Source organism: Perognathus longimembris, chromosome 8, assembly GCF_023159225.1.
Source record: "Perognathus longimembris pacificus isolate PPM17 chromosome 8, ASM2315922v1, whole genome shotgun sequence".
Classification (NCBI taxonomy): Eukaryota; Metazoa; Chordata; class Mammalia; order Rodentia; family Heteromyidae; genus Perognathus; species Perognathus longimembris.
Window position 1 is genome coordinate 11,991,421 of NC_063168.1, and position 25,139 is coordinate 12,016,559.

At 41.1% G+C, this 25,139-nt stretch overlaps 2 gene segments (V, D, J or C); both read left to right on the top strand.

Annotated features, from left to right (window-relative positions):
* The first annotated feature begins 1,926 nt into the window (after positions 1-1,926).
* Positions 1,927-9,913, top strand: LOC125356186. The segment is given in 2 exon segments: positions 1,927-2,000; positions 9,596-9,913. Coding segments are annotated over 2 exon segments (360 nt in total).
* A 5,605-nt stretch (positions 9,914-15,518) lies between these two features.
* LOC125356171 overlaps positions 15,519-25,139 on the top strand; it is an 11,991-nt gene continuing 2,370 nt past the window's right edge. The window contains 2 exon segments of the V gene segment in view: positions 15,519-15,597; positions 15,721-16,004. Coding sequence covers positions 15,543-15,597; positions 15,721-16,004 — 339 coding nt within the window.

The following is a 25,139-nucleotide window of genomic DNA, read 5'->3' on the forward strand; positions in this document are numbered from 1 at the left end:
AATGCCAAAATATGAGACATAGTTCTACTTTAAATTGAGTTGGATTTCCGTTCTTTCTGTTTACCCCTTAGGTTTACCTTTAATGATTACAGTTATCTGAAAACCAGATAAGGTCTCATCAAGAACAGAGGAACCTAGATCTATTTCCTTGAGGAACATAGATGCAAAACTTGTTAACAAAATACTGGCCTATTAAATCCAACATCTAATGAAAGAAATCATACCGTAATCAAATAGGATTTAACCCAGTGATACAAATCTGGTTCAATCAATGTCAATCAATCAATGCAACATAATACATCAACAAGAGAAAAGACAAGAATCACACAATCTCATAGATGCAGAAAATACTTTCGACAAGACTCAACATCCCATTAAAGAGGTTCCTCAAAATCCTATTCATAGGGTTGGGAATATGGCCTAATGGCAAGAGTGCTTGCCTCATATACATGAAGCCCTAGGTTCAATTACTCAGCACCACATATACAGAAATCCACCAGAAGTAGTGCTGTGGCTCAAGTGGCAGAGTGCTAGCCTTGAGCAAAAGGAAGCCAGGGACAGTGCTCAGGCCCTTAGACTAGCAAAAGGAAAAAGAAAAGAAAAGAAAACAAAAAAAAAAACCCTAATCATACAACTATCTATGACTCAGAAAATCTGCTTCTGGACAGTTTCCAAAAGAACACAAGGATACAGTGAAGCAACCCTAATTACAACATTATTCACCATAACCAAGATGTGGAATCAGCCCAGATGTTCCTCAATTGATGAATAGATCAAGAAAATGTGGTACACATACAAATTTGAACTTTACTTGTTTATTACAAAAAATGATATTGTACTACTCATAAGGAAATGGAAAACTTGTAAAACATTTATTAAAATAAGGGAGACCAAGAGAAACAAAGGTGGCACATTTCCTATGTTTGCAATAGATAGAATGTGCCATCAATTTATATGGAAACAATTAGATAAGATGTAAGTGGTAAATTTTTAATGGAGAGCACACATTTCATGTTTTCTTTTTTTGTTACTTTTTTGTTTTTGTTTTAAGAATGGGAAGTTTACAGCTCAACAGAATAAGCACCAGGATATGGGAATTTGCAAGACAGGGACTGGAGCAAAGGGACATGGAGCATGGTGAAGTAGTGACAGGGAAATGGGGAGAATGTAGTCAATAATTCATTGTGCATAGTACAACATTAAGAAAGGAAAAGGAAGAGGTGAGTCAAAGGGGCTACGAATGTGGATCAAGATGTATGATATTCATAAACTGCTTTATGAAATGGCTCTTCTGTAACATTATCTGAGTATATTGCAAACCATGTATACTGGTATTAGAACTAGGAAATTGAAAGGGAATACCAAAATTGAGAGACTCAGGGTAAAAAAAAAAAGAAAAACAACTACAAAAACAATACATGCAAAACTGTTTGGTCTAAGTGAATGGAACACCTCATGGGGGGAAAGGGAAAGAGGATGGGGGGAAAGGGAAAGAGGGTGGGGGGAGGGGGGCATGAGGGACCAGTTAACAAACAGTACAAGTAATGTATCCAATGCCTAATGTATGAAACTGTAACCTCTCTGTACATCAGTTTGATAAAAAAAAAAAAATTGAAAAAAATAAAAAAAAAGAAATGGCTCTTCTTTGTATAATTACCTAAAAAGGAAAAAAATCCTAAACACATCTGCTACAATCAAATGGTCTCCTTGGAGACATGCGTTTTTTTTTGCAGGCATGTGCATGTCTCTCTTGTTTGACCTGGGTGGGACTCCTGGGGGGAAGCTGCTCTGATTTTGAGTTCCTGATATGAGCCAGTCCTGCAGCTGTGCCCAGCCCAGCCAGACACTGCTGATTTGCATGAGCTCAGAGCCCCGCCCACTGCCCTGAACTATTCTTCATAGGCTGCTCACCCTGTGCAGCCATCAGTGATAGTCAGCACCCAACATGGACATGAGGACCCCTGCTCAGCTCCTGGGGCTCCTGCTGCTCTGGCTCCCAGGTAAGAAGAGAGAGCACTGAAGTTATACCCAGCTCAATGTGCTTGATCACTGATGCATTCTATTTCTGAGATCCTCTTTCCATATGCTTAACTGTGTGGGTATGTGTTATGTTTCCTTTGCCAGGTCTGAGATGTGACATCCAGATGACCCAGTCTCCAGCCTCCCTCTCTGCATCTCCAGGAGAGAGGGTAACCATGACTTGCACAGCCAGTCAAGCCATTACCACCTGGTTAGCCTGGTATCAGCAGAAATCAGGACAAGCGCCTAAACTCTTGATCTACGATGCAATCAGTTTGGTATCTGGAGTCCCATCGAGGTTCAGTGGCAGTGGATTTGGGACAGAGTTCACTCTCACCATCAGCAGCCTGCAGCCTGAAGATGTTGCCACTTATTACTGTCAACAGTATAGCAGTAGACCTCACACAGTGATACAGGCCATAACAAAAACCTCCCAGGGAAGAAGAAGTAAGAGGCTGGGCTGCCCCAGCTGCTTCTGTTGTGAGTGCACTTGCTGACACAGCTTCTCAAATGCAGCCAGGACCTGAAGGTCACTGGGAGGTTTGGGTGTAAGAGATGTGGGATCGTCCTTTGTCCCCTCTCACTCACCTGTTCATTCATAGCAGAACAGATGTGGTAAGTGCTCTTTGAAGCATGGAAAGAGCATGGAAAGAGTATGGAATAGTTGGACTTTGCTTGTAGAAAAACCCAGTAATGAGGTAACCATTCATTGAATTTTTTAATGCAGGCCTTTTTGACACAGAAAACGTTGTCTAAGACCCAGCCTTTCCAAGCCTGAGTTACAGTTCTCAGAGAAGCTGAAAATTGAAATACAAGGTTATCTTACTTTCCTTCAGACACCAGATGTCAATTACCAGTCACAATAAAGGCTGCTGCACACAGGTTCTCCACCCTAACTAGAGTGCTCAAGGCATGGAGTCTTCAGGTCTTCAGGTGGTAGTAGCTCCTACAGGTGATGCTCCAGTCCTCTAGCCCAGTGTTTGCCTGCAGAGACAAATGCCCATAAATCACTTTCTTCTGCCTTTTATTCTATAGAAGGATTCCTCCTGCTGAAACACTGCTAAAAAGCATAGAGAGAAAATGGTTGTGGAAATCACTGCATTTGATGAGATGGTGATTGAGAGGGGATACGTGGCAACTTAGAATGTAATTCCTTGTCTTGAGTAGCTATCAACAGAGTCAAACTATGTCAACAGCACTGTGTACTCCAATTTGTGGCTTTATTGCAAACTAAGTCATTGTGCTGGAGTGCACCTATTCAGAGCCATGTTATTGGTCAACCTGTTTACTGCTTTCATTATATATTCTAGTTTAGTGTCTGCAGTTTTATTTTTAAATAGACAAAAAATAAATTTAGTAGACATAATGAGATTTTTTTTGACCACTCAATCTGATGAATTTCCATATACAATGTAGTATAATGGTTTCAATTCTAAAAACAACTTTATCAGTTTTAATTGCCTGGCATTGAATTCTTAGGTAGAACAGAAGAAAATTAAAATTTTTAAATTACATTTCAGATTAAAAACCCAAATAAGATCTCTTGTGTCTTTAATCCAGAACAATTTTTCGAATTCAATGTTTGCCATATACAGTTTTCAGCAAATAAAATATGCTTCTATTTCATTTATAGGCATCATGTCTTCCTTTTCTTTCATGAATTACTACACTTGGAGAAGCTCAATATGATTTTGGATGGTGGATGGCATATTGGACATTCCAGTCTTTTATATAACCTGAGAGGGCTGTATCACTGAGTGTACTGATTTGTCACCTAGTATCATGTTTTCTGGACATTTTTTAGATCTCAAAGACCAAAATAGCCCTATCTAGAGGACCCAAACAAGTGCCTTCATTCATTCACACTCTTGCTTGTCCTCTTTCCCCACAGGACAATTTCATGCTATGGGCTCCACACCCAAACTTACTCCCAGCTTGGACCTTGAGCTGATACCCAGCTCAGCTCCCTCCCTGTGTCCAACTGTGACCTTATTTCCTCTCATGGACCCACTGTTTGTTACTTTGAAACCACCTCCACTAGACATGCTAGAATTCTGTCAGACCCACTATTAAGACCACAGATTGTAAGCAATCAATGAGTTTTGAGCTTTGACTGGAACTTTCCACAATGCAGTGGTTTGCTTTTTCAATAAAATAAATTTTTGTTGAAGTTCAGCCTCTCATGACAGACTCTTTCTCACAATCATTTTTGAGCCCAATAACTATGTTTGCCTCATGGGAAGTTTTTTTTTGTTTTTTTGTTTTTTTGGTTTTTTTTTTGGCCAGTCCTGGGCCTTGGACCCAGGGCCTGAGCACTGTCCCTGGCTTCTTCCCGCTCAAGGCTAGCACTCTGCCACTTGAGCCACAGCGCTGCTTCTGGCCGTTTTCTGTATATGTGGTGCTGGGGAATCGAACCTAGGGCCTCGTGTATCCGAGGCAGGCACTCTTGCCACTAGGCTATATCCCCAGCCCTCATGGGAAGTTTTATCATGTGTAGCTCTTGGTTCTTTTACAAACAATTCGCCACCTACTATTGAGATAATCGTAAAGATTTTGTTCTTGATTGTGTCTGAGATCTGTTTTTAAATAGCCTACTTTTGGAAATATTTGATCAAGGTACACTATTTGAAATGAGGAAGAAATAAGGGAGCATGAAGAGGAAAAGAGGAGAAGTTGGAGAAGATGAAGAAAGAAGTAAAGTTAAGAAGGAACATAGGAAATAATGAAAGCAGGAAAGGAAGGAGGGAGGGAGGGAGGAAGGAAAGGAGGGAGAGAGGGAGGGAAGAAGGGAAAGAATGAAAGAAGGAAAGAAGTTTAAATTCACTTTATTTCTGTTCTCTAAATCCCAGTTCAACTTAACTTGCCAGTCAACCCCACATTATCAAGAGCAGGAATTGGATGCAATGCAAACCCTTTACCTGTGGGTGTCCAGCTATCCTGTGCAGTGCAGAGTGAGCTGAAGGGGAGATGTTTCCAGGTTGCTCCCTCTTCCTGCCCCACAACACCCAGTACAGAATCATAGCAGTTAGTATACAGCGAGGATGCTGATTTTGTAGGTTAATTTTCTACCTTTCTACTTTGCCAGAGTTATTGATCAGGATTAGGAGCTTGGGGATGGACTCTTTCCAGTCCTTTAGATGGAAGATCATCTCACATGCAAATAAGGAAACTTCGAGTATTTCTTTCCGTATAGGAATCCCTTTTATGCCTTTGCTTGCCTTATTGCTCTGTCTAGGAATTCAAGAATTGTATTGCAAAACAATGGAGTAAGTGGATATCCTTGCCTTGTTCCCCATTTTAGAGAAAGTGGTTTTAGTTTTACAACATTAATTTTTATATTGGCTGTTGGCCTGTCATATACAGCCTTTATTATCCTGAGGTAAGTTCCTCCTCTTCCTAGCACTTTTAACATGAATGGATGCATGGTTATACTGCAGAGTTTTTCTGCATTTATTCAGATGATTATGTAGTGCTTTTCTTTGGGTCTGTTAATGTGATGTATCATGGTTATTGATTTGCAAATGTTAAACCAGCCTTGCAGCTCTATGATAATCCTTATTTGATCATTTCATAGGATATTTTGAGGAGTACCAGTATCAGTTCAACTTTAACATCTTATAGAATTCTCAGGTGAATCCAAGGTGATGTGAATATTTCCTCATTTGAATACTTTTATTACTTCCTCAATCTTCTTGTGTGTTAAGGGACTGTTTAAGTGATTTATATCTTCTTGATTTGGCGTGGACAATTTGTATACCTCTGGAAATGTATCCATTTCTCCTCGATTTTCCATCTTATATGAATATGAATTTTGAAAATAGTCCACCAGAATCTTCTGGGTTTCTTGCATATTTGTTGTAATGTTTCCTTTGCTATCACTAATTTTGTTGATTTCAATCTCTTCTCACTTCATTTTTACATGAAATTACTAGTGGCCTGTCACTTTTATCATTTTTTGGATGAATCAGCTATATGTTTCATTGGTTTAATTTATATATTTTAAGTTCCTAGCTTATTGATTTCTGCCTTAAATTTAACTATCTCTCTGAATCTGACAGTTTGGGGATAGGGTTGTTCCTGCATCTAGGAGCTGTAGTTGGAAATTTTCATAAGGTTATTCCTCATGTACAACTTTATATACAAAACAATGAATTGAACAAACCTCTTTGCAATTTTTTTCTTCCAGTCATGAGCCTTAAACTCAGGACCTGAGTAATGTCCCTGACTTCTTTTTGCTCAAGACTAGCACTCTACCACTTGAGCCACTGCGCAAATTCTGGCCATTTTCTATATGTGTGATGCTGAGGAATCGAACCCAGGGTGTCATTTATATGGGGAAAGCACTCTAGCTCTAGGCCACACTCCTAGCCCTACAGCAAATCTTAAACTCAGTTATCACATTTCACGTTGAGTCAAAGCTATAAATATGTCCAAGGAAAAATCATCTACTATACCTTAAATATAAAACTCAGTCACAATACAATAAACCAGTACAGATCTTAATTGCTAATTTATTATAGGCCAAAAGATATGGCCTAACCCAAGAATAGCATCACTTCATCTTTCTGTTTTGATGTCACTAATGTTTTCAGTAGTTTAATAGAATAAGTCACCATTTTTAAACTACACCTTTAACAGAAATTGTAATTTTGACCCAGGACCAAACTGATTTCCAACCTTCCAGACTGGGTCTGAAAGATGCAATGCAATCCAAGAGTTCCAGTCTAAAAATGCCACATATATCTTAATATTCCTGCTATGCAAACAGTATTTCCAAAACTGCTCTAAATGAATTTGATGATGGAGGAGGCTTTCACTGAAGGAGATGCTGTTGGAGTCTGAGGTGCAGTCTGAAGCCTGGGAGTCTGGACTAGAGATTCACTTGCTCATTGCCCTGTGTGTGGGAGAGAGAAGCAGAAGGAGACATGCCAGAAAGGTTTAGGAATGCGAGGAAGGGGCTGAGTGTGGAGGTCTTGGTCAGGACATCTCAGCTAACCAGCCTGCACATAAGGACACTCATGGCACCACTCTTTTCCTTAAAAAAGTATCTTTTACATTTCTCATGGATAGGACAATCCAGACATCTGCTTGTCCTCTGGCCATTATCCTTGCAGAATTCCTGGTAGGCTGGCAAGGGTTTTAATGTAAACCTGCTGTGCAATACAATGAGAGGAAAGGTATCACTACATAATAATTTTCAACAGTCAGGATTAGAGACTGGTTAAATAGTATCAACTGGTGAATATGGTGACATAAATCAGTCTAGACTTTGAGAACTCAAACTGAAAATCTCATAAATTGCTATGTCACAAATCTACCCCGAGATGGCAAGCAAACCTCACATAAAGCATAGCCCAGAGGCTTCTTAAGAAATTCAGGGAAAGCAGGAGTGATGTAGTCCTATTGTGAACAGAAGCTTAAGGGGTAGGAGCTCTTTGCTAGGCTGGCACATACCATACGGAAACTCTGTTCACAAGGGACAGTCTCCCCACTGCAAGTCTCTGAATATCTTCTGCTCTACCCAATCTGGAATGAGAACAACTTGGAAATGAGGATGTTTCCACATTGTTTTTTGGAATGCAGTCAGAATTGGAGATAAGAGTGGACTCAGATGTGAGACAAGAAGGTTGTCGCTTGAGATGCAACTGCCAGGTGTGGAGACAGCAGGACTTGACCTTGTGAATTCACAGTAGTGCAGAACCCACTGAAGGCAGCTCCTGCTACACAATCCGGTGAGAAGAACTGGAGGTGTCCCATAGAATAGGAGGGAGGTAACGAGAGTTGGAGAGATTTTGAAATTCCCATGCTGTCCCAGAGCCTATTCCCTAGAGTTGGAAGCAACAGGCTCCTCCTATAATGCCTTCAAAATGAGTATATTTATGTTACTTGTGGTCCTTTGCTTCTAAGCAGAAGATATATGGACTAAGATGAGACTCTTGGTTCTCTGTTATCAAATGAATAAGAAGAGGAGAGAGAAAAAAAAATAAGTTTACAGAGTCAGCCAAACAATGTGCTCCTGTTCTCTTTCAATCTATCCCTGGAATTTTGTATTCTGTCATATTCAACTCCAGTGAGTTTTAAGGACTTTCCTTCCCTGCATCTCAGGCAGCCCCATGGTCAGAGCCTTTGCCTGTCTCTCAGGTCTACAGACCCATCACTTTGGAGAGCAGCTGCTTTCTCAATGACCCACAGCAATAGCCTACTAGCTCCTCGCCAGCACAAACCCACCCTTAACTCCATTTAAGGGCCTGGATAGATATTGATGGAAAAATGATATCAAGTGAACACATTCACCTGTTCAGGTGACTGTGGTATTTTTGAACTGTACTTGCTGCGAACCTTGCTGAATCATGTGAACTCTGCATTATTCTCCATAACCAAGATAGTGAGTCAGCCCAAATGATCATCAATTGATGAACTGATCAAAAAAATGTGGAATATATGAACATTTGAACTCTACTTATGTATCACAGAGAATAATATGGCACTACTCATAAAAATAATGGAAAGATTTGGAATAGTTATATTGAGTAAAGTAAACCAGACACAGAGAAACAAAGGCTGCACAGATTCCTTCATTGGTGATAGATAACACATGCTTATAATTCTATGTGGAAATGTATTGGGTGGTTTGCAATTGGTAACAAGTGAATTAACTGTAATATAATAGATTCTATGGAGGGTTCATGTAGTATTTTTTTTAAGAAAGAACTAGGTCAAAACCCAACACAAGAAGCACCAGGATATTGGAATCTTCCAGACAGGGTGTGGGGCAAAGGGAGGAGTGGTGAGGGAATGAAGAGAGGAATGGGGAGCATGTACTCAAGAATTCATCATAAACACCACAAATTATTTTAATAGTAATTATTTATTGTCAAAGTGATGTGCAGAGGGGTGACAGTTTCATACGTTAGGCCATGGGTACATATCTTGAATTATTTGTTTCCTCCTCCCTCATTTCCCCTTCACAAATTATTTATCCCAAATCAAGCATAGAAAAGGAAGAGGTGAATCAAAGTAAATAAGAATTTTGAAAGGCATGACACTGATCAACATGCTATGCATTCGTAAACTGCTTTATGAAATGACACTTCTTTTGTATAGGTACTTAAAATACTTTTAAACTCTAAATAATATCTTCTACAGGACTGGGAATATGTCCTCGTGGTAGAGTGTGGCCTGGTATACATAAAGCCCTTGGTGTGATTCCTCAGTACCACATATATAGAAAAAGCCAGAAGTGGCACTGTGGGTCGAGTGGTACAGTAATAGCCTTGAGCAGCTGTGCGCAGCCCTGCCCAGACCCTGCTGATTTGCATGAGCACAGAGCACAGCCCACTGCACTGACCTCTTCTTCATAGGCTGCTCACCCTGTGCAGCAGTCAGTCCCAGTCAGCACCCAGCATGGACATGAGGACCCCTGCTCAGCTCCTGGGGCTCCTGCTGCTCTGGTTCCCCGGTAAGGAGAGACAGCACTTCTCCCACCCAGTAGGTCTGTGCCTCCTGGGTCTTCAGGGAAGACCTCCTATAACATGACTACTAATATGGATATTTGCTTGTATGTTTCCAATATCAGGTGCCAGATGTGACATCCAGATGACCCAGTCTCCAGCCTCCCTCTCTGCATCTCCAGGAGATAGGGTAACCATGACTTGCAGAGCCAGCCAGGGCATTGGCAACTGGTTAGCCTGGTATCAGCAGAAACCAGGACAAGCTCCCAAGCTCCTGATCTATTATGCAACTAGTTTGCAATCTGGGGTTCCATCGAGGTTCAGTGGCAGTGGATCTGGGACAGAGTTCACTCTCACCATCAGCAGCCTGCAGCCTGAAGATGGTGCCACTTATTACTGTATGCAGAATGATAAGTATCCTCCACAGTGATACAAGTCATAACAAAAACTTCCCAGTGAAGGAGAAGTGAGAGGCTGGGCTGCCCCAGCTGCTCCTCTTGGTGCCCCCACCCACTTAGAGTGCTTCTCTTATGCAGAAGGCCTCTCTGAAAACTACTGCAGGGTTTTGGTTGAGCTTTCTGTGAATGCTCTTCTGTATGTCTGTCTCTTTTCTCCTCCTGTGTCCATGCCCCAGGACATGTCCATGTCTCTTCTCACATCAAGGCATCCTTTATGATTCACACAGTAAAACAGACCCAGGCAGGATTCTCCAAGCAGGAACTGTTTTCATACAGGAAATGAGTCTATTCATTAGCTTCATAACTCCTAAGTGACCAGAGAAGTTTGAACTAGGAATGGTGATTTTTCTAGGTCTCTGCAGCTGTTTTAAGCTGTTTGGGCCACATAGTCCTGTGATTCTCCAGCCTGTGAAAATGCCAGGTGGGGGCTCATGCTCTCATCACCCCTCTCTCTGGGGATTCTCCAGGCCTCACCCTACTGACCAGGTGTCAGCCTGCTGGGGTCAAGGAACACGCAATTCTCTCCAGCTTTCCAAATATCAGAGGAACATCACCTGATGATGCAACTCTGCAGGAAACCAGAGAAGGAACAGAGCCTAGAGCTTCCACCAGGGATCAGAATGATCAGAATGATGGCTTGAGATAGCAGACAGCCCAGGAAGCTCACTTTCCCCAAACACAAAATATTCCACCAAGTGATGGCACTAGAATGCACCTAAAGTTGATTCTAAGTTTAGTCTACTAATCTGGGATGGTAAAACAGTTTTATAATTTTAAAAACTTCATCAAGTTTTGTAGGAAAATATAAGATGGTAGAAATCATATGAAACATCACAAGTTGCACATGAACTTACACAGGAAAATAATTGAAAGAATTAGCTTAATTAAACAAATCAGATGCAAAACTATATCACTATACATAAAAACATGGGAAATCAATTACTTAGTTTAATATTCCTTTTCTTGCTATGGGCCGGTGACTCATGCCTGCAATCCTAGCTAATCAGCCGGTTGGAATCTGAGGATCAAGGTTCAAAGCCAGCCTAAGCATGAAAAATATGAGACTCTTATCTACATCTGCCAAAAACACAGAAGGGGAGCTGGGGTTAAAGGGACAGAGTACTAACTCTGAGCAAAAATGCAGATCAGAAACAGCATCCAGGCATGAGTCCTTCCCTCAAAAATAGCACAGATACATACATGTATACATATATATGTATATATACACTTCCTTATTGATAGAAGCATTTTAATTTGATACAATTCCCTGTGTCAATTCTTGCCCATATGCAACAGGAGTCCTGTTCATAAATAATTAGCTATGACCTTATCTTCAAGTATTTTTTCTTGTTTTCCTATGGTAGTTTCTAAGTTTCACATCTCACACTAATGTCTTTTTAATTTTGTAATGGGGAGACTAGAGAAGAAAATTCAGTCTTTTATATGTAGATATCCAGTTTTCCAATCACCAATTTTAAAGGCACATTCTTTTTCCAGTGAGTGATTTGACCCTGGTAAAAAAATAGATAGCTATGGCCACGTGCATTTATTTTGGTTTCTTCTCTTCTGTTCCACTGCTCTCCTGGAACCCAGAGCTTGACTGGGGACATAAGATGCTGAAACTAATCCACGTGAAACCACTTTCCAGGTGTCCTTGCATGAGCAGGATGTCTGGAGGAGCTCTTTTCTTGGGGAATTTTTTCCACAGGAGTTCACTCTGTTGCCATCTTGCACCGTTCCATGGGTGTATAGTCAATTCCTGAGATGACTGCAAAAATCAAAAGCTAAGAATTACTCTTACCAAAGGACTCTTTAGTAAAAACCTATTAAACATTATTACACTCCCCTTATGTCCTGATGTCATTCTGCCTCTTGGTAAGTCAGTCAAATAAATTAATGTGAGCAATATAAATGATACCTGCACCTAGACAAATCACAGAATTAGCCTGGACCCAAGTCGTTGCTTCCTGAGTCCCATTGTGATGATCTTAATGATGCAATATCCAAGTTCAAATGCAATTCAATGCAATTGTTGCAATTGTTCCATTCCGTAGGAATCAGTGTTCAGGACAGCCATTAAGGGAAGGAGGTATTACTGAAAACAAAGTTATGCACCAGCTGATCATCCTAACCGTTGCTATGTCACAAGGTTGCCACCAGATGGCGAACAAAGCCAGTAATCAGCAGATTCCCAGAGCCCAGATCTTGAAAGCAAGGGTGCTGCCTCTCTGTCCATAGGAACCTGAGGCTGGCAAGCTGGCTGCACAGCTGTCAAGGTGCACATGTGCCCCAGACACTGCACGCACTGCCATGGTTCTCTAGCTGCGTGTTTCTAAATATTTCCTTATTTACTTGGTCTTAGTAAGCACACCCCGACAATGCTGTTCCTGTTCTCCAGGATTATTGGAATGGAGTTCCAAGCCCAGTTCAATGGTGGACCCAGCTGGGTGAGGACAAGCGCTGTCCTCTGAGGGGCGACAAGCCCCGTGTGTACAGCCAGCACGACCTGGCCTTGGGGATTCTCAGTAGGGCAGAGCACATTGAAGACCAACCTTCTAAGAGAGTCAGGTAAAGATAATTAAGGTGTCAAATAAAAGTATGTAGAAGGAACTGGAAATAGAGTTTGAAATTTCAGTGCTATTCCAGAACCTCCTTTTCAGAATATCGTCAGCAGTGAGCAAGACACGCAATACAATTTAAATTTCCACCTGTGAAAATTTCCACTTTTGATCAACACGTCCTCCTTATGTTTCTAAGGAGGAGACACAGATCCTGAGAGGAGACTCTGGATGAGGACATTGCTGACTTTTCTCGTGATTGGAGAGACCAGCTGGGAATCAGCCAGCCCCATGGAGCAGGCCAACTCTGAGCTCCTGGTGATTCAGTCTCTCAGTCTGGCCATGCCCTCTCAGCTGGGCTCAATTCCAGTGAGGGGTCAGCGTTTCCCTTCCTGAATCCAAGGCCACTACAGGGCACGGCCTTGGTCACCCCAGGTTCTCAGCTCCATCTCTCTGGAGGTGACTGCTTCTCTCATGGCCCAGGGCAAGAAGGTCAGCACTGGACAGAGGCTCCTGCTCCTGAGCTCCCCAGTGAATTCCAGTGCCTGCAAGTTGAGGTCAGCCCTCACACTCACTGAGACCAATGACTATTTAGAAAAACGACTTCTAAGTCATGTTCTAGGTCTGAATTTTTCCAAGCACACCACAGTAAGATGTCCATGTCCTTTGCCTTCTTCATCCTCTTTAGATGCATTCTGATGAATCACTAGGAATCAGAATTCCTAGACTCTGGGGTGTGCATGATGAAGGCAAACATGGCTCTTCTTGCTGTTTAACTGGGCTGGGGTGTCCAAAGAAAAGGAATGATATGCTATCTGATTGATCAAATTGCTATCCATGTTTTATCCATGTCCAAGATGCTTCTTTAAGAGCATTTATAATGACTTCAGTACAGATCAAGCTCTCTGTCTCTCTGTCTCTCTCTCCCCACTACAGATGCAAACATCAATACTAGTAGCTGGGCAGGCATGATATTTCCACTCATTGAGAAAAGATGTATGGTTGACTAGCAGAGATGTTTTTGAAGTAATTATCCACCATCAACACTTATCAATTCATGCTTTTTATTGTGCGAAGTATATCAAATGGAAGAAAGTGACAAAATATGGGCAATATCATATTAGGAAAAGTACAGTCTATTTAGATAGTAGAGATAGAAGATACTTAAAGTTGCAATCGTAAAAAATTGGTAAGTAAATGCATCTGCAAAAACTGCTTGAATTTGCACTGTAATGGCCATGACTAAAAGTACCAGAGAATACTATTCAATTCATTCAGTAGGTTCATGCTATCTTTTTCTTTAAGGAAATTAAATAGCTATGCACTTGTGCCTCATGTTTGGAATTCTCCTACTCTGTAGCCTGAGATCTGAGGCTTGCAACTTGAAGAGAGCCTAGGCAGGAAAGTCCATGGCAATCTTAATTCCAATTAACCATCCAAAATCTAGACGTGGAGCTGTAGATCAAGGGGTATAACAGAGTGATAGCCTTGGGTATAAAATCTAAGGGATCAAACCCAGGCCAGGCCTTGCATACACACACACACACACACACACACACACACACACACACACACACACACACACATACACAGAGAGAGAGAGAGAGAGAGAGGACATTTTGTCCAAGTAACAATGGATCGTAACAGTCAATTACGTACTCATGAATGTGAGATATGAGAATGATTTTTCAAAGCCAACCATGTAAGAAAGTCTATGAGACTTGTATCTCTAAGTAATGACCAAAAACTCAGAATTGAAAGCTTGGCTACTAATGTAGACCATTAACCTTGAGGGATAAAGTAAGGAGACAGTATGTTCCCAGACCCTGAGTTCAAGGCCCAAGTACAAAAATGAATGAAAGAAACAAACGAACATGGGCCAGGGATATGGCCTAGTGGCAAGAGTGCTTGCCTCCCATACATGAAGCCATGGGTTCAATTCCCCAGCACAACATATACAGAAAACGGCCAGAATTGGCACTGTGGCTCAAGTAGCAGAGTGCCAGCCTTGAGCAAAGGGAAGGTAGGGACAGTGCTCAGGCCTCGAGTTCAAAGCTCAAGACTGCAATAGAAAAAAGAAAAAAGAAAAAAAAATACCTAATCATAAAGCTACCTATGACTCAGAAAATCTGCTTCTGGACAGTTTCCAATAGAACACAAGTATACAGTAAAGCAACCCTGATTACAACATTATTCACCATAACCATGATGTGGAATCAGCCCAGATGTTCCTCAATAGAAGAATCGAACAAGAAATTATGGTGGTACACATACATATTTGAGCTTTACTTGTTTATTATGAAAAATGACATTGTACTACTCATAAGGAAATGGAAAACCTTTATTAAAATAAGGGAGACCAAGAGAAACAAAGGTTGCACATTTCCTTCATTTGCAATAGAGAGAATGTGCCTATGAAATTATATGGAAACAATTGGATAACAGGTAAGTGGTAACAAATATTTAATGGGGAGCACATGTTTCATGTTTTCTCCTGTTGTTTTTGGTGTTTTTGTTTTTAGAATGGGAAGTTGACAGCTCAACACAATAAGCACCAGGATATGGGAATTTGCAAGACAGAGACTGGAGCAATGGGATGCATGGTGAAGTAGTGACAGGGAAATGGGGAGAATGTAGTCAAGAATTCATTGTGTATAGTACAACATTAAGAAAGGAAATGGAAGAGGTGAGTCAAAGGGGGTACAAACGTGGAAGCTTGTGACACTGATCAAGATATTCATAAACTGCTTTATGAAATGGCTCTTCTTTATATACTTACTTAAAAAGGAAAAATCCTAAACAAATCTTCTACAATCAAATGATCTCCTTGGAGACATACGTTTTTTGCAGGCATATGCATGTCTCTCTTGTTTGACCTGGGACTCCTGGGGAAGCTGCTCTGATTTTGATTTCCTGAGATAAGCCAGTCCTGCAGCTGTGCTCAGCCCTGCCCAGCCCTGCTGATTTGCATGAGCCCAGAGCCCCGCCCACTGCCCTGAGCTCTTCTTCATAGGCTGCTCACCCTGTGCAGCTGTCAGTCCCAGTCAGCACCCAGCATGGACATGAGGACCCCTGCTCAGCTCCTGGGGCTCCTGCTGCTCTGGCTCCCAGGTAAGGACAGACAGCACTGCAGTTAAACCCAGCTCAATATCCTTGATCACTGATGCCTTGATTTGTGAGATCCTCTTTCCATATGCTTAAATGTGTGGGTATGTGTTCTGTTTCCTTTGCCAGGTCTGAGATGTGACATCCAGATGACCCAGTCTCCAGCCTCCCTCTCTGCATCTCCAGGAGAGAGGGTAACCATGACTTGCAGAGCCAGTCAGGGCATTAGCAAGTGGTTAGCCTGGTATCAGCAGAAACCAGGACAAGCGCCTAAACTCTTGATCTATGGTGCAACCAGTTTGGTATCTGGAGTCCCATCCAGGTTCAGTGGAAGTGGATTTGGGACAGAGTTCACTCTCACCATCAGCAGCCTGCAGCCTGAAGATGTTGCCACTTATTACTGTCAACAGTATGATAATTTCCCTCCCACAGTGATACAAGTCATAACAAAAACCTCCCAGGGAAGCAGAAGTGAGAGGCTGGACTGCCCCAGCTGCTTCTGCTGTGACTGCACTTGCTGACACAGCTTCTCAAATGCTGTCAGGACCTGAAGGTCACTGGGAGGTTTTGTTAGAGATGTGGCATCGTCCTCTGTCCCCTGTCACTCACCTGTTCATTCCTAGCAGAACAGATGTGGTAAGTCCTCTTTGTAGCATGTAAAGGATCTGGCTTACAGAACAGTTAGGATTCACTTGTAGAAACACTCACTAATAAAGTAAGCATTCATGTCATTTTTTCAATGCGGGCCTTTTTAATGCAGAAAATGATATCTAAGACCCAGCCTTTCCAAGCCTGAGTTACACTACTGAGAAAAGCTGAAAATTGCACTGGAGAATTTTCTGGTTTCTCTCAGACAACAGATGTCAATTATCAGTCACAATAAAGGCTGCTTAACACAGATTCTCCACCCTAACTAGAGGGTCCAGAGCTTGGAGTCTTCAGGTGGTAGTAGCTCCTACAGGTGATGCTCCAGTCCTCTATCCCAGTGTTTGCCTGCAGGGACAAATGCCCATAAATCACTTTCTTCTGCCTTTTATTCGCTGGAAGGATTTCTCCTGCTGAAACACTGCTAAAAAGCATAGAGAGAAAATGGTTGAGGAAATTGCTGCATTTGATGAGATGATGATTAAGAGGGGATAGGTGGCAACTGAGAGTGTAATTCCTTGTCCTGAGTAGCTATCAACAGAGTCAAACAATGTCAACAGCACTGTGTACTCCAGTCTGTGGCTTTGTTGCAAACTAACTTATTATCATTGGGTGCACCTATCAGAGCCATTTTATTAGTCTACCTGTATATTTTACTGCTTTCATTATATATTCTGGTTTAATGTCTGTAGTTTTATTTTTAAATAGACAAAAAGTAAATTTAGTGGATATAATGAGGTTGTTTTTTTTTTTTAGTTAAATTAATTTACTAAGGAGATGATCATGGAAAACAGAACAGTAGCACTAAAAAAAGTGTTAGAAAGGGATAGTTGATGAAGTCACTATTACCCTGTGGGCTTAGAGATTCATTTCACTAGGAACTCTGGGAAATGTCACAAATCACACAATCAGTTAAACTGAAAGGAAAGAAAATTAGGCTATTTACCTACCTACTCCCCAACCATTATTACCATTATTTCCTTCCACTTTTCCCTTCTGGGGTACTATATTTGCTCTCACAATCCCAGGAAATCCTTGAACAACAGGTCATACACTTACCCAACCATGTTTAGAGGAAAGCAGCAGGAAGATGGAGCAGTTACCAGTAGTACCGGGACAGGGGAGCCCCAGTTCTTCCCACCAGTTCACACTGGGCTCTGTCTGCTATGCTGAGAACTTGTAATCACTGCAACTTGGGGCAATGCATTCAGGAGCAACTCTGCATGGTGTATTAGATGCTGACAACAAAGAGATGGATAGGAAGTGGCACTGTGGCTCAAGTGGTAGCGCTCTAGCCTTGATCTGAAGAGTTCAGGGACAGTACCCAGGCCCAGAGTTCAAGCCCCATGACCGGCATAAAAAAAGAGACAAGGGGCTGGGGATATAGCCTAGTGGCAAGAGTGCCTGCCTCAGATACACGAGGCCCTAGGTTCGATTCCCCAGCACCACATATACAGAAAACGGCCAGAAGCGGTGCTGTGGCTCAAGTGGCAGATTGCTAGCCTTGAGCGGGAAGAAGCCAGGGACAGTGCTCAGGCCCTGAGTCCAAGGCCCAGGACTGGCAAAAAAAAAAAAAAAAAGAGAGAGACAAGGATAAAATGCTTTGGCTTTGAGGCACTTGTGATCTAGCAAGGCAACAAAATTACTGAGGTATCCCCAGAGTTTCTAATACTAAGCAACTGAGCAGATATCAAGTGTGTTTCTGGCATACTTTGGCCTCACAAATCCCCTCTTTCCAGTCCCCACACATCCAGCCTCTCCTCCCCGGGTGAGTGGGTTAGGTTTTCTCATAAGATCTCTTCAAATCCTACATGTTCTCAACCATCACATTTCACGCAGTGCAATATATCCTCTAGTTTACCTATCTATATTTTCCATAAAAAGGTACATTTTCTAGGAAGAGTGAATAAAATTTATCTGCCTCTGTTTACTAGATGTCTAGCATTCTCCCAGACATACAATGAACATTAAATAATTATTTGATGAGAAATGAAGAATCATTCTTACAAGTCCTCCATCGCACACACACACACACACACACACACACACACACACACACACACACAGCTACCCCTTAGTGCTACTGATTTATTTGCCTTTAAACTAAGCCAGGAATTCCCACGACTAAGGAAAATGACACCATGGATGGCTTAGGAGAGGGGAGTGAGGGAAAGCTTTGGAAATCTTTAGTACTGCATAGCAAAGTTTGTCACTTCTTACAGTGGCCAGTAATGTTCCCTCAAGGACTTCATTCCTGTCCCTAAGCCAATTACTTGCTTCTGGGGAGGAATGGAAGCTGAATTGATTCTAGAAAAAGAATGGGGATATTTGATGTAAGGCCCTCAGAAGGTGTTATCTGCAATGTTAGTCCTTTTAATTTTCTGAAAACAACAGTTTCAATTCCTAATACTTCCCTATATTAGAAATTGAGAGGAAAGTGAAAGAAAAAGAAGTGAGAACTATGGTACATGAATGGAGATTTTGCTTGATATTTTTGTAATCCATTTCCTGAACTAGTGTTTGAACTTGTTCCAGAGTTACCAGAGGAAACAAAGAGCTCTCCTCTACCATTGATTTGGCAGTAACAGGCAAAGCAAGAGAAAAATGACCATGGAAACCTTTGAACTTCAACTTCCGGGCTACTCTGTCTCCAGACACTGTGATTTGGACTCAGTTTCCAGTTCCAACTCTTACTGCTGTGCCCTTGAGCAAAAGGCTTGATATCCTCACAGAAACAGATTCATTTCTGCCTTTTGCTGTTTATTATTTTTATTTTTTTAGTATTTATTATCAAACTGAATTACAGGGAGGTTACAGTTTCATGCAGTAGGCATTGGATACATTTCTTGTACTGTTTGTTACCTCCTCCCTCATTGCCCCTCCCCCCTCCCTTTTTCCCTCCCCCCCCCCCACAAGGTGTTCAGTTCATTTACACCAAACAGTTTCGCAAGTATTGCTTTTGTAGTCGTTTGTCTTTTTTACCCTGTGTCTCTCGATTTTGGTATTCCCTTTCAGTTTCCTAGTTCTAATACCAGTATACACAGTTTCCAATGTACTCAGATAAGATACAGAGACAGTGCAGGTACAACCACAGGAAGGGGATACAAGATGATCATCAACAATAGAAGCTACAGTTTCACATGGCATGTTGAAAGTGATATAACAATCATTTCCATAACATGGAGTTCATTTCACTTAGCATCATCTTATGTATTCATAAGGGTATAGCTATTGGGCCTTGTGATCCTCTGCTGTGACTTGCCTAAACCTGTGCTAATTATTCACTATAAGGGAGACCATAGAGTCCATGTTTCTTTGGATCTGGCTCACTTCACTTAGTATAACTTTTTCCAAGTCCTTCCATTTCCTTACAAATGGGACAATGTCATTCTTTCAGATAAAGGCATAAAATTCCATTGTGTATGTGTACCACATTTTCCTGATCCATTTGTCTACTGAGGGGCATCTTGGTTGGTTCCAGATTCTAGCTATGACAAATTGTGCTGCAAATAACATTGTTGTGCTTTGTAAGGAAAAGAGGTTTTTTTTGACTACTCAATCTGTTGAATTTCCATATGCAATGTAGTATAATGTTTTCAAATTTAAAAACCACTATCAGTTTTAATTGGTTTGCATTGAATTTTTAGGTCGAACAAAAGAAAATTAAAATTTTTAAATTACAGTTCAGGTTAAAAACATGAATGAACTCTCTTGTATCTTTAATCCAGGGCTATTTTTGGAATTTAATGTTTTCCATAGACAGTTTTCAGCAAATAAAAATATGCTTCCATTTCATTTTTAGGCAATATGTCTTCCTTTTCTTTCATGAATTACTGCACTTGGAGAGGCTCAATATGATTTTGGATGGTGGAGGGCATATTGGACATTCCAGTCTTTTATATGACCTGAGAGTGCTGTATCACTGAGTATGCTGATTTGTCACCTAGTATCATGTTTTCTAGACATTTTTGTTAGATCTCAGTGCCCAAAATAGCCCTATCTAGAGGACCCCAAACAGTGCCTTCATTCATTCACACTCTTGCTTGTCCTCTTTCCCCACTGGACAATTTCATGCTATGGGCTCCACACCCAAACTTACTCCCAGCTTGGACCTTGAGCTGATACCCAGCTCAGCTCCCTCCCTGTGTCCAACTGTGACCTTATTTCCTGTCATGGACCCACTGTTTGTTACTTTCAAACCACCTCCACTAGAAAGGTTAGAATTCTGTCAGACCCACTATAAAGACCACAGATTGTAAGCAAGCAATGAGTTTTTAGTTTAACTAGAACTTTCCACAATCCAGCGGTTTGTTTTTTTTTAATAAAATATTTTTTTGTTGAAGTTCAGCCTCTCATGACAGACTATTTCTCACAATCATTTTTGAGCCCAATAAGTATTTTTGCCTCATGGGAAGTTTTATCACGTGTAGCTCTTGGTTCTTTTACAAACAATTCACCACCTACTATTGAAATAATCATAAATATTTTGTTCTTGATTGTGTACAAGATCTGTTTTTAAATAGCCTACATTTGGAAATATTTGATCAAGGAACATTATCTGAAATAAGGAAGAGATAAGGGAGCGTCAAGAGGAAAAGGGGAGAAGGAGAAGAAGATGAAGAAAGAAGTAAAGTTAGGAAGGAACAGAGGAAAGAATGAAACAGGAAAGGAGAGAGGGAGGGAGGGAGGGAGGAAGGCAAAGAAGGAAAGAAGTTTAAATTCACTTTATTTCTGTTCTCTAGATCGCAGTCCAACTTAACTTACCAGTCAACCCCACATTATCAAGAGCAGGAATTGGATGCAATGCAAACCCTTTACCTGTGGGTGTCCAGCTATCCTGTGCAGTGCAGAGTGAGCTGAAGGGGAGATGTTTCCAGGTTGCTCCCTCTTCCTGCCCCCACAACACCCAGTACAGAATCATAGCAGTTAGTATACAGTGAGGATGCTGATTTTTAGGTTAATTTTTTACCTTGCTACTTTGCCAGAGTTATTGATCAGGATTAGGAGCTTGGGGATGGACTCTTTCCAGTCCTTTAGATGGAAGATCATCTCACATGCAAATAAGGAAACTTCGAGTATTTCTTTCCGTATAGGAATCCCTTTTATGCCTTTGCTTGCCTTATTGCTCTGTCTAGGAATTCAAGAATTGTATTGGAAAAGAATGGAGTAAGTGGATATCCTTGCCTTGTTCCCCATTTTAGAGAAAGTGGTTTTAGTTTTACAACATTAATTTTTATATTGGCTGTTGGCCTGTCATATACAGCCTTTATTATCCTGAGGTAAGTTCCTCCTCTTCCTAGCACTTTTAACATGAATGGATGCATGGTTATACTGCAGTGTTTTTCTGCATTTATTCAGATGATTATGTAGTGCTTTTCTTTGGGTCTGTTAATGTGATGTATCATGGTTATTGATTTGCATATGTTAAACCAGCCTTGCAGCTCTATGATAATACTTATTTGATCATTTCATAGGATATTTTGAGGAGTACCAGTATCAGTTCAACTTTAACATCTTATAGAATTCTCAGGTGAATCCAAGGTGATGTGAATATTTCCTCGTTTGAATACTTTTATTACTTCCTCAATCTTCTTGTGTGTTAAGGGACTGTTTAAGTGATTTATATCTTCTTGATATAGCTTGGACAGTTTGTATACCTCTGGAAATGTATCCATTTCTCCTCAATTTTCCATCTAATATGAATATGAATTTTGAAAATAGTCCACCAGAATCTTCTGGGTTTCTTGCATATTTGTTGTAATGTTTCCTTTGCTATCACTAATTTTGTTGATTTCAATCTCTTCTCACTTCATTTTTACATGAAATTACTAGTGGCCTGTCACTTTTATTGTTTTTTGGATGAATCAGCTATATGTTTCATTGGTTTAATTTATAGATTTTAAGTTCCTAGCCTATTGATTTCTGCCTTAAATTTAACTATCTCTCTGAATCTGATAGTTTGGGGATAGGGTTGTTCCTGCATCTAGGAGCTGTAGTTGGAAATTCTCATAAGGTTATTCCTCATGTACAACTTTATATACAAAACAATTAATTGAACAAACCTCTTTGCAGCTTTTTTCTTCCAGTCATGAGCCTTAAACTCAGGACCTGAGTACTGTCCCTGGCTTCTTTTTGCTCAAGACTAGCACTCTACCACTTGAGCCACAGCGCCAATTCTGGCCATTTTCTATATGTGTGATGCTGATGAATTGAACCCAGGGTGTCATTTATATGAGGCAAGCACTCTAGCTCTAGGCCATACTCCTAGTCCTACAGAAAATCGTAAACACAGTTATCACGTTTCACATAGATTCAAAGCTATAAATATGTCCAAGGAAAAATCATTTACTATACCTTAAATATAAAACTTAATCACAATACAATAAACCAGTACAGATCTTAATTGCTAATTATTATCCAATAGATATGGCCTAGCCCAAGAATAGCATCACTTCATCATTCTGTTTTGATGTCACTAATGTTTTCAGTAGTTTAATAGAATAAGTCACCATTTTTAAACTACACCTTAAACAGAAGTTGCAATTTTGACCCAGGACCAAACTGATTTCCAACCTTCCAGACTTGGTCTGAAAGATGCAATGCAATCCAAGAGTTCCTGTCTAAAAATGCCATATATATCTTAATATTCCTGCTATGCAAACATATCCAAAACTGCTCTAAATGAATTTGATGATCGAGGAGGCTTTCACTGAAGGAGATGCTGTTGGAGTCTGAGGTGCAGTCTGAAGCCCGGGAGTCTGGACTAGAGATTCACTTGCTCATTGCCCTGTGTGTGGGAGAGAGAAGCAGAAGGAGACATGCCAGAAAGGTTTAGGAATGCGAGGAAGAGGCTGAGTGTGGAGGTCTTGGTCAGGACATCTCAGCTGATCAGCCAGCACATAAGGACATGCATGGCACCACTCTTTTCCTTAAAACAGTATCTTTTGCATTTCACATGGATAGGACAATCCAGACATCTGACTGTCCTCTGGCCATTATCCTTGCAGGTTTTCATGTAAACCTGCTGTGCAATACATTGAGAGGAAAGGTATCACTACAGAATAATTTTCAACAGTCAGGATTAGATACTGGTTAAATAGGATCAAATGGTGAATATTGTGACAAAAATCAGTCTAGACTTTGAGAATTCAAACTGAAAACTCATGAATTGCTATGTCACAAATCTACACTAGATGGCAAGCAAACCTCACATAAAGTATAGCCCAGAGGCTTCTTGAAGAAATTCAGAGAAAGCAGGAGTGATGTAGCCCTATTGTGAACAGAAGCTTAAGGGGTAGGAGCTCTTTGCTAGGCTGACACATGCCATACGGAAACTCTGTTCACAATGGACAGTCTCCCCACTGCAACTCTCTGAATATCTTCTACTCTACATATTCTGGAACGAGAACAACTTGGAAATGAGGATGTTTCCACATCGTTTGTTGGAATGGAGTCAGAATTAGACATAAGAGTGGACTTAGATGTGAGACAGAAAGGTTGGTCCTCGGAGATATAACTGCCAGGTGTGGAGTCAGCAGGACTTGACCTTGTGAATTCACAGTAGTGCAGAACCCACTGAAGGCAGCTCCTGCTACACAATCCGGTGAGAAGAACTAGAGGTGTCCTATAGAATAGGAGGGAGATAACGAGAGTTGGAGAGATTTTGAAATTCCCATGCTGTCCCAGAGCCTATTCCCCAGAGTTGGAAGCAACAGGCTCATCCTATAATACCTTGAAAATTAATATATTTATGTTACTTGTGGTCCTATGCTTCTAAGCAGAAGATATATGAACTAAGATGAGACTCTTGGTTCTCGGTTATCAAATGAATAAGAAGAGGAGAGAAAAAAAAATAAGTTTACAGAGTCAGCCAAACAATGTGCTCTTGTTCTCTTTCAATCTATCCCTGGAATTTTGTATTCTGTCATATTCAACTCCAATGAGTTTTAAGGACTTTCCTTCCCTGCATCTCAGGTAGCCCCATGGTCAGAGCCTTTGGCTGTCTCTCAGGTCTACAGACCCATCACTCTGGAGAGCAGCTGCTTTCTCAATGACCACAGCAACAGCCTACTTGCTCCTCACCAGCACAAACCCACCCTTAACTCCATTTGAGGGCCTGGATAGTTATTGATGGAAAAATGATATCAACTCAGTACAGTCACCTGTTTGGGTGACTGTGGAATTTTTGAACTGTACTTGCTGTGAACCTTACTGAATCATGTCAACTCTGCTCCCCCCTATATAATGTTGCCTGTGGTTCCAGAGAAGAGAGCCTGGCACCCTTGCAAAGTCTGACTCTGACAATGCTGAAGAACATAGATGCCGAGTGACTTGAGGATCGCAGGAAACCTGGCTGGGCTGAGTGTAAATGGCCCCAGACTCTTTGAGGAAGAGGTCACGGGGGGCCCAGGCAGAGAGGCATTGGGCATTTCTCCTTTGGCAACACAGCAATGGCTTCAGGAACCTTGTATTCCCCAGTCAGCAACTTTCAGTGATGTGGTGATTCCAGTGGCCTTGGTGATGAAATAGGAGCTGCTAGGAGGTCAGTCTGGTCATCAGAGGAGCAGACCATATTCAGATAATCTTACTTCTTCTGTCGCATTCCCTCCCTTGAAAGCAACATCTAGAAGAATAGTAAAAAAAAAAAAAAAAACCCAACATATTTGTTTGCAAATTAGTCAGAAGGTTTCAAGATCCAAGAAAAAGAATTGTCCAACCGGGCATCCATGACTCGCACCTATAATCCTCCCTAAGAAGGTAGGAGATAGAAGTCATAATCACAGCTCAAAGACAGATCCAGGAGGGGAGTTTGTGAGACCCTTATCTCTCATTAAATACGCACAAAAAAAAAAGGCCAAAAATAAAGCTGTGGGTCAAGTACTAGAGGATGAGCCTTGAGAAAA